Raw genomic sequence first — 10,777 nt, forward strand, 5'->3', positions numbered from 1 at the left:
TTTAAAAATGAAGGTGTTTTAACAGGTTAGGTTTTAGTGAAACATTACCTTAAATTATGTCTAACACAATATGATATTTTACAAGTAACTTATAACATTTCCCGTCAACAGTTGATAGCATCCTTTAATACTCACTGCTCAGTACAAATACTGTGAAGGAAACAGCACAGAAATGGCTGCTAAAATATGTTGATAGTTTTATTTCTTCTGTGTTAAATTTTAAAGGCTGTTTGTAAATATTTTGAAGGAACTGCATGTAGCATTTTTCAGTGCGTTTCCTGGAGGGTCTGTTAACCAAATTGGGGTGTTTGTGGAAGGGGAGTGGAGCAGGGGAGCCTACAAATTATGTAACTCCCATCACTTTCATTAGGTTGTACTTCAAAATCCTGGTTGTGTAGCATGGTCCACAATTGCCAGAGTGACACTTTAAAGCTCTTTGCAGCATCAGGGTCTAATTATTTTTTAAGAAGTTCCATGAATCTGGCCTCATGTCACATCCTTGCCTTTCTTCTGAAGATCTAGTGAAGACTGCTATAAGGTATCTGCTAAAAATAAAGGCAAAAAATGAATTAGGTCCCAAGGTTTGGTTGAGCCTCAGCTTGCATTTAAAATGGAAAAGCCATACATTTAAGATGTAAAAGTTATAACTAATCAAATAAAACTTTTTTCTCAGTCTATATTCACCCCGTGGAGTTCCTGGATAAGAACTTGGATAACTTTGTAAGGATTAATATTCATACAATACAGCTTCTGATTTAAATAGAATCAGACCTGAGGCATCAAACGTATACTGCAGTCTTGCCAGTTCTGTGAAAAAAAAATTCTTTCTGCCATGTCATATTTTTGGTGTACTACATCAGGTACATTGAATGTTTTTCACTTTCCTTGGAAGTTGTTGTTGGAGAAGGGAGACCAGCTGTCCCAGCTGCCAGTGGAGGATTTGGGATTGAGAGTATGGTCAGGAGTAGAAAGGTAAGAAAGGTTTATGGACTTAACAAAAACATGACTACGTGTAGTATACTAAGACAGATAATGACAGACAATAATAATTAGCGTCGGCAACTTATCGGCAGTCCCCTCTGAGGTATGACAAGTTTCTCTTTCCACAAAGCTCAGTGAAGCCAGGCGTCTCCAATCACCGCTGTCCGAGAGGTACCGGGAAGGACCCTGGTATTCAGTCTTTGGGTTCCTTGAGGTCTATGGGCCTACTGATCCAGGTCAAAAGCTAATTAATCCCTTTCACAGAGCTGCATCTTCCTTCTGAATGATTTCCGGATGTTTCAGCCAGTTTATAACTTCTGAACTGTGCTGATAAGTTACAGCCGTTCAGATTCTTTTTACTTCAACTCTCCTTAGACTGACTAATAGCAGTACAAGCCTTGCATTCCTTTGATAAGGTTAATTTTAACTGTGCCACAGGGCCTTACTACTTCAAGGCTTTGCTAAATTTACTAGGCCTTACTTCATACAGGGCCTTACTACGTCTTAAACTTTAATTAGGCTCTTAGCAACAACATATAGCTTAATATCTAAACAAATGACAGAAAAACACTTGGTCTAATCTTCATAGAGCCTTCAGCAAGCACCTTTATCACACAGGCATAATTTTCAGCTGTCACAACAGCAGATGAGAGAGAATTTACTAGGTTCTTAGTGATCATCGTCACAATTTGATACACTGTGTTCTCTGCTCCTTAGGGTACGAAAGTGGGATACTAAAAGGATCCCACAGCTACTTAATGCACTGGGAGACCCATGGGTTGATCCCAGCACATGGGACTGGGTGGGAGCAGCAGAGGACCCAGAACCCAATTTCAGCAAATGGGGCTGGGAGGTGGTGGTCTGGTGCTCTAGGGCCTGACCCCAGTAGGCAGAGGCAGCATGAGGCCCAACCTGAGTGGGTAAAGGCAACACAGGGCCCAAGGGCCTAATCCTGGCATGTGGGACTGGGTGGAGGTAGCGCAGGGCTCTGGAGCCCAATCCTGACACATGGGCCCAGTCCAGCTTGTGGACATGCCCTGAGTTACTCATCTGACCTCCAGGGCCAAAAGATTGATAGTCACGTGGTGTGAAATAGCAGAATTGAAGACCTTGGCAGCTCTAGTCACTGCTAATGTTGCATTTATCGACAGATATGGCAAGATAAATATTACAACATGCATAGTGCTCACACTAACTCCACACTTTTAATACACGGAAGATGAAGTCAAAATATGATTTAGCAGCAAGGCATGGAAGAAATGAACAGAGAATATCATCTCATTTAGATTAAAGTTCCTTCCTTGAAAGTACAGAGGTGTTCTGGTTATGATAATATATGCATTATTTTTATTTATCTTAAGTTTATTTAGACCTCCCTGGAAGTTTTAATATACTGGGATATGTTTTAGCTGTCCAATGTACTTGAAATATTTTTCAGCTGAAGTACTGGTATACCGATGCTTCATTTTCCAAGGATCTTCGTTCTGGCCCCAATTTTCTCAAGGTGTCAAAACAATATAGTAACTTAAGAACTGAGTACTCCTAGTACAGGGGTGGGCAATTATTTTGGCTGCAGAGCCACTTTGGGAATTTTGGTAAGCTGGGGGTGAGGGGAGGAGGGAGGAAAGTGCTGATCTGGCATGGGAGGGAAAGGGCAAGGGGCAACTGATACTCTCCAGCCTGGGCCCGTCTGTCCCACAGCCACCACTGGTGGGTGGAGTCTCGATGGAGACCAGCCGGGACTCCTGTAGGCAGGGCACGCTTGGCAGGGTAGATGGGATGGGGCTGTGGGTGGCTGGGAAGCAGCGTCCGGGAGTGGAACAGGTGGGCAGGGGCCAGAGCTGGGATTGCAGGGCAGTCCAGCTTGGGGCAGAACCACAATTCACTGTGCATGGCAGGAGTGCCTGGGCAGTGGGGCCAGGTGGCAGCAGACATTAACAGTAACAGCTGGAAGGAGCCACTGCTGTGAGGGCTGCCAGGAAGCGATGTCTTCCCCCCCGCTCCCGTCTGGTCACGCACACCATGGCCTGGGCTGCCCCCTGGGCCGGGCAGAGCCTAGGGACCTGCCACAGGCTGGATAGGATCCCTTGGTGGGCTGGATCCATCCTGCAAGCTATATTTTACCCACCCCTGTTCTAGTGTAATTGAATACATTTTTGTGAGTTTGGTAATTACTACAGTACTTGTGAGGAATGTAGGAGAAACAAGAAGCCAGTTATGTCCCTTGGATCTTTTCCTTTCAGAAATGGCTTGTGAAGTTGCACCAAATACAATGAGTTCATCCATTAAGCATTATTTTCATGTTATTTACTACTAGTATTGTCACATTGAATACAGCTTATTGTTAAAGGGGCCTTAGATTCAAATCTTCAATCTGCTGCTGTTACAAATAGTAAATTTTAGATAGTTTTATATAGGAGTGTAGGAGTACATGGTTCTGTGGATATCTGCTGATTTTTTTTCCATCTGGTCCTTCAGTTGAGAATGCAATATAAGACAGATTTGAATATGCCTTAATATTCTGAATGGTTAAAATATTAAACAAAATCTCAAGCTCTTTTCAAAAAATAGGCAGGTAGTCATTTTTGAGTCCTTCATATTTGGTTTGTTTCATGTTTCTACACACGTTTTTAGAGAATCCGTTCTTTTTTGCTTTAAAAGTATTCTCAGTGGTTTCAGTGCAGCTCATGCTTTCTTTTCACATGCTAGCATGAATGGGTCAGTCCGTGCCCCTGCCACATTTATAGGACTTCTTCAGGATCATTCAGAGCCTGAGAAGCTTCTTAAGCTATCCCCCATACATGTGAAAGTTGTTTACTGGTCCTGATGACACATGCTGGTAAGATAATTTTACTCATTTTAAAGGGGCATTTATTTGTTTGTTTTCTGAAACCCTCAGCCAGAAAATAAATCCTGCAGAAAGAGGCCTTCATTTTGGGAAAGAATAGAATAGCAACACTTTCCCTGGATGCTAAACACAAACAGGTGTAATGCTCATTTGTTCTGTATACTATTCTAAATTACACCAGGACCCAGAGCAAACAGGAAGCTCTTCAAGGGTAGCTGCTCTCAGTACATTGTTATTCTGATACCTCAGCACTAGATGGCAGAGAACTGATAATAGCCCATTAACACTGAACAATGTGGCATTTTGAGATGAAGGCAGAGAGATGATACCTACACTGGAATAACGAACACTGAAATCCTTGATTCTTCCCTTGGTAATTCAACATTGGATTTAAGAAAGTTTGTCATCTGTCAACTTCTCTGTTACAGCACTGTAAACATGGCAGGTATCTTAAGTACCCTATGCAATAAACAAAAGCTACTTAATGACTTTGTCTCATAGTACTATGAAAAATCCGTGTGTTGTGTAACTCCTACTCAAGCAGTAGATGTCTTGCACTTGCAATAAATCTCTTCAAGTGTTTCACTCAGATGACAATTGAAGACTGAAGCTCTCTGGACACATTGAAACTAATCGCTTCACAATTATTCTTATTTATGGAAAGGGATTGCAAGCTATGGGAGTGGTATGTTATCCTGTTCACTCTGCTGTTCAAATCCACTCAAAGAGCTCTCTGGCCTCTCCAGCCAGTATTGTTAAATAAATATTATCTGGGTTCAGTTTAGCAGGTTTCTTTTCTGCATTCATTGCTTTTAATCCTTTTAAGCTTTATCACATCTTAAATGAGCTATGCCTTTACTTCTTGAGTGACAGCAGAAAGTGGCTATGCAGTAGAATGGGAGCTTTGTGAAATGTGAAAACCCTGGTTTGCTAAGTGGCCTGTTTCCATATTTAATTCTGATAAATACACCATTCCTATTAAAGGGGAAATGAGAGAAGTTGATGGGACCTTCTTTGCCTCAGGTGATAGCCATTCACTCTTCACTCATTTCTCCTGGTTCAGAAAGATATGTCTGAAGAGTCTGGGTTTTGCCAGTAGAATGTACCAAATGATACCTGATAGCATGTATTTGAAAACAAAATGTTACTGATGGAAATACCAGACCTTATTAGAATAGTTTTCCCTCCCTAATGGTATCTTTGCAAGTTGTCACATTCAAAGGTAAATCCCTGTGAAAGGGCTTGACATAAATAACTTTGAACATCAGGATTTACAGCTGTTAGAAAGGCTGGGTTGAAAGGAAAGACGAGCTTTGAAGATTTACCTTAGCTACAATTCTGTCATTAGTGCTTTGTGTATGTGAGGGGGTACGTTCTTAGCCTGCTTGAGCTGCATGTCTGCTTTCAGTGCTCAATACTGATGACACTCTGAGAGACAACACTGGATTGTTTTGTGGTTCACACGTCAACAGAATTGTTACCTAAGGGATGCACACGCTCTTCTGTGCAGAGGCTACTTGCACCTGCAGAAGTGGGGCATTCTGCCTCCCTGGTGTGCTGTGCTCTTATCTCATCTCATCTCATCTCATCTTATCTTACAGAAGCTCATCTGTGCTGGCACCACAGAGACAGTGGCTATGGATGAAGAGAGCCAGAAGATTTCCACTGGATTTTCCCCTGCCGTTGTCCATGGGAAAAAACAACATCAATTGATACCACCCAAAGCTGTTTGAACTGCTTGCCCTACTTGTGCTGATGAACTCCAGAAGCAGTCATTGCAGGAGTTATGTTTCTAGTGGCCAGGCAGCAAAACCTCTTGAGGATCCGTGGCCTAATGGGATGGAATCTCCAACTTCTCCCAGGAAGTAGACAGCACACGTTCATTCTTTGTTCTCTCCCTTTTTCTCAGAAAAAAAAATGAGAAGGAAGCTCAAGGAGCTCTAACTTGTAAAGTTTCTCATTGCACATGTGGGTTATTTCCATGATGGAACTGAACCCTTGCTTCCAGGTTCTGAATCTACAATGAGGCATGAACCAGAAAATATGCAGTTTGACTTGGAGAATCCCAGGCTGATAGTTAAGAAAAACACTGTTTTATTTATAAAAGGAGCAGGGCTGAGATGTTCTTTTTTGAGAGGCAACAAGCAAGAAACCCCAAGGTGACATTTATGCTGAGTCCTACTATAGTTTGAGGGGCATTTTAAATCTATAAAAACAAGAATAGTCATAATTATAGGAAGTTTTATAGTTCTTTAAACAGCTTCTTAGGAGGCATCGCTGAAATGGGAAGGAATTACTAGGTATGTCAATCTCTATTTCCTTCACATTTTGGTTGTAAAATATGGGGGGGGAGAAAATATTAAAAAGAATGTTGGAACACACCATTGCATTTTTTACTTGCTTGGAACGCTGCTGACCAGAATTCATCATATTAACATTCTTGTAAATAGATGCACAATACAATTTGCCTCTGTTTTACCAAATTAACTAAATGGCATTTTGATTTTTTGGTGATTTGAAGAGAAATAGTTCTTTGGGACAAGATGGATATGCACTTTTCAGCTGCAAAGAACTTCCTCAGCGGAGCTAAACAAATGTGCGTCTTGCTGCTAGCTTTTGGTTTTCACTTGAGTGATCAAGTGCTTCATTAAGTAGAAAGTGATTTTCATGAGCCATTTTGTGACTTTCAGTCCTCTTGATATCAAACTTTGGACTCGGAAAATGGAGAGCTTAGATCTGTTGAGGAATTGTTTGGTGTGCAAGTGGGAACTAAAAGGAAGAAACCCCAGACTGCTTCCTTGTCTTCATTCCTTTTGCAAGGACTGCCTTCCAGATTTGATTCAAGGATACAGATACACTCCCACAGAGAAGGAAATTCTCTATGAAGGTAACATTTGATGTACTATATTTTGTACTTAGAAAGTTTATAACATGATAGTATAGTAACAGGCAAATTTAGAAATGAAAACCTTTTTCTATTACACAAATATTTCCTTTAAAGCTCTAATTTTAAAGAATAAGCTGGGTGGTTTAACACAAGAAAAATAAGGTGGACTGGATATCTGTATTTCTCTTAGTTAATTTTTTCTGGGAAAAACAAAATATGTTAAAGAGAAATTAAATAATTAGGCAAAATATTGAAAGTCCCATAATTGGTTTTCCTTTTTTTATTTTAAGCAAGCATAAAATCCTGAATGTTTGTCTTGTTATACAAAGAGATATTGCAAAGTAGCTGCTGCTAGACTACAACAGTTCTTTGAATACAGTCGTACTTCCAGATGTGTAGAGGGGGTTGTTTTACACTGAATGGGATCGTTCACATTGAGGGAGGAGGTCGTAGTACCTGGACTTCCACTATGCATATTGCAGTGCTGCAAAGCAATTCTAAGCTTTCACATTCCTTTATTTTACATGGAGTTTCGCTTTACCTGGGGTCGTAAGCAGATTACACTATATACTGTGTTGATTCAGGCTTTTAATTAAAATAAGCAAGATTCATGCACCGTAGTGGTAAGGAGATGCATTTCATTAATGTGCCTCTTTGCTGAGCCTGAAATTGTAGTTAGAGATTTTAGAAATAAATGCTCAGGTGTTTCTAAGGTATAGAATGACATGCATACAATCAAGAACAGATGGCATTATACACAAAACTGGGAAGTAGCTTGTTGATTGGAGAGTCCCCTTCAGTGAGGAAACAAACATTAATTGTAAGAAAAAAATCTATTCCTATTATACACTCTTTATAAAAAGAATGAGTGTAATTTATTATTACATAACTACAAACTTTAGTGTATTCAGTTTTGTCACACCACATATGGTTCCAGAGCAATCACTTTAGAAACGTGTAGGAAGACAAGGTTTCTGGCTTGAAGAGCTGCCAGATTGAATTAGCTCTAGATAACCTGAACCCAGACACAAAGGTATGATAAGAGATGAAAATAGAACAGTCACTTCCAGCAAATAATAAAGATAAGCTATTGCCAGTCTTCTAACATCCCTAGATACCCAATCCTATATGGCACCTATCATATATGGGTAAGTGGGATACCAGTCCTGAGCACTGATTTAGAGGAGGCATGAGGGTGGTAGCTGTTGCTGCTGCCTCCGATGCCATAGCCACCCACGGCACAGAGATTGCTTATTATGTGTCTGGTACCTGGTCCTGCAGGGTTTTTTTCGAGTCAGGTTCCCCTTTTTTCCAACTCAGCCACTGACCTAGTAGAGTCTCATTTTATGTCCCCTACTCTGAAAATGTTAACCTTAATCTCCATGTGTCTCAGTTTCCCCAAGTGGAGAATCAGATTAATGTGATCCTGGGATAAAATGCACATAGTCATAATGGGGATTTATTATATCTTTTAAATATTCAATATGTATTTAAGTTGGTCTTGGGGAAGAGTCAGGAATTACTGGTATTTGATTACAGCTCAGATAAACCAAAGCCCACATCTAGGACAAGGTTTTGCCAACCTTCATATTGCTAAACCCTCTCTGCTTCCTACCTTGTCCTGTTATTGTCCTTAATCTGTAACAGGCTAAGAGAAATGACAGAGAAAAAAATCATCAACTGTAGTAACCCAGTAAATGTAAGAAAGACACCAGGTGCAAATGCCCAATTAATATGAGAGCGATAGGAGCAGCAAAGAAACCACATCTGTGTCTCATTTAAATTAGTCACTGCCATAGCTAGTAAGGACTTGTCTGTATTACAAAATGTAACTATGTTGAGGCACATTTGCATAGAATGGAGTGAACTGAAACGATGCTGTCCACAGCCTTGCAAGCAGCGTAGAATAAATATTGTTAAGTCACAGATAGGTTATAAAACACAGAACATGGCTTGTCTTACCTAGTCTTCCTTAACTGCTAGGTTGTGGTCAGCACCATATCAGTGAACTCTTTTATAACAGTGTTCAACCATAGTAACATTTCAGAATGATATTTCACAAGCCCTCAGTGCAATCAGGTGCAAAGTTGCTTGAACTGTGTAAATGTAAACACTAATTTTAAGGGAAAAAAATCATACCCACTATGAACTCTTTGTAAGGAGAATATGAGGTGAGAAATTTGGTACATTTCCAAATGAAGGCAATCTAAGATAAACAGAATCTTTAACCATAAAGTTAGTTCCTGTATTTCAGTGAAGTATAAAACATAGTAGAGCTGTTTATTCCCCATTTGTGGTTTTTGTAGGACTGGTTAAGTTACTTGAGGGTGGCTGAGATTATACAGAAAGTAGTGGTAAGTTGTATCGCTGTGTTCTTGTTCAGGAAGAAGCATTAAAGAGATCTCTGAAGTAACCTGAACTCTCTTGGGTAATGCTGTGCCTTAGAATTTATTTGAGAGAGCTGTAGGTTTGAAAACAATTGGAACTGATCTTGGTGAGGCACACCTGAGAACAGCCCTAATAATAGGGATCAAAGGTAAATGATCTTTGCTGATATTATGGGTACTAGGAGACCTTGGCAATCACTGTGTGTAGGTAGTTTGACTCTTGTTACCTTATTCTGCATCCCAGTGTCATTTTCCAATCTTTCTTTGTCTGGGCCAAATAGTAATACAGGCCACATCTTTCTTAGGTGTGGCTCTGGGTGTGTACAGAAACCATGAGTTAAGAGTGTCATTGAACCCAGCAGGTGTTTGCTTGTTGGTGGGGAGGGGGGCTTGGAGCCTGTCTGCACTGGTCAGACAAGAAGGTGGGGGCACTTTAGCAGCTTTCTAGGAGGATGGCAAACCACCCCTCTGCCAGCTGGCAACTGTCAGCAATAGCCTTGGGGAAAGCAGGGGGCAGAGCCCCCCCCCACCACACAGCCTTCCTCAGTTACCCTTCTCGGGGTCTTTGGGAGAGCCAAACCAGGCCTTCGAGGCAGGGGGCTCTACTCCCGCCCTAGAGCTGGGCACAGCAGCCTCTATTGCTGTCAGGAAGCTTACGTGGGGGGTGGGGAGAAGGGAGCCCCCCTGCTGCATGGGCCTGGCTCAGCTCCTCCCATGAGTAGCAGGATGAGAAGCACACACAGCCGGGGGGTGGGGTGCTCCCTTTCCCCCCTCCCTCTCCTGCTGTACAGGGAGGAGATGGAGATTTTCTGTCTCATCTCTGTAACAGTCCTGGCATGGGACTGGGCCAGTGCTCACCAGTGCAAGCACCAGCCATCCCCATAAAGCTGTATGGGATGTGGGTGGAATTACCCCAGATTAACCCTTGCAGGGAAACTGTACATAGATTCCATAAGGCGCTCTGTTTTAGGGGTCCCCTGGTTGATACTACATGGGATGAAGGTTAAATTTTCCTGCAGTTCACCATTTTAACAGTGGGGCTCTACTATACCATTTTAACGGTGGGGGTCTACTACAGACCACCCAATGAAGGGGAAGAACTAGACTGGGAATTCTTAAATCAGCTTACGGAGGTAATTAGGTTAAAGGACCTGGTCATCCTGGGTGACCTGAACTTTCCAGACATCTGCTGGGAAGAGCAGTCAGCTAGGTCTGACTGCTCATGTATGTTCCTAGCCAAGATACAGGACCTCCATCTAATCCAGAAGGTGCACAGCCCCACCAGGGGAGATGCCTGGTTGGATCTGTCATGACCACGGGCGACATGCTTGACCACCTGGGTGACAGCAATCGTTGCCTGCTGGAATTCACCATCCAGTGCAAGGTGGCAAAGGCCTGCAGCAAGGCAGCAGCCCTGGACTTCAGGAGGGCAGATTTCAATAAGGTAAGGAGACTAGTCGGGGAGGCACTGAGGTCCTGGGGGGCAGGGGAGTCGGGTGTCCAGGAAGAGTGGTTGTTCCTTAAGGAGACAATCCTCCAAGCCCAAAGGGAGGTAATCCCAATGTGGGTCAAAGCGGGTAAGAGGGTGCAAAAGCCCTCATGGCTCACCAAAAGCATACTAGCTAAAAAGAAGGCATATACCCAATGGAAGGGAGGGGCCATCACCAGGGGGGA

The 10,777-nt window shown here is 42.2% G+C and overlaps 1 protein-coding gene across 2 annotated transcripts in view; it reads left to right on the plus strand.

Annotated features, from left to right (window-relative positions):
* The first annotated feature begins 6,253 nt into the window (after positions 1-6,253).
* The window catches only part of TRIM66 (tripartite motif containing 66), a 102,265-nt gene continuing 97,741 nt past the window's right edge, over positions 6,254-10,777 (plus strand). For both annotated transcript variants that reach the window (XM_019519610.1, XM_019519611.1), the window contains exon 1: positions 6,254-6,716. In XM_019519610.1, the coding sequence (XP_019375155.1) occupies positions 6,497-6,716 (220 nt within the window). In that variant the 5' untranslated portion in view covers positions 6,254-6,496. The remainder of the gene's footprint in view (positions 6,717-10,777) is intronic.

This window comes from Gavialis gangeticus, unplaced genomic scaffold (genome assembly GCF_001723915.1).
Source record: "Gavialis gangeticus isolate Ggan-Ray unplaced genomic scaffold, GavGan_comp1, whole genome shotgun sequence".
Taxonomy (NCBI): domain Eukaryota; kingdom Metazoa; phylum Chordata; order Crocodylia; family Gavialidae; genus Gavialis; species Gavialis gangeticus.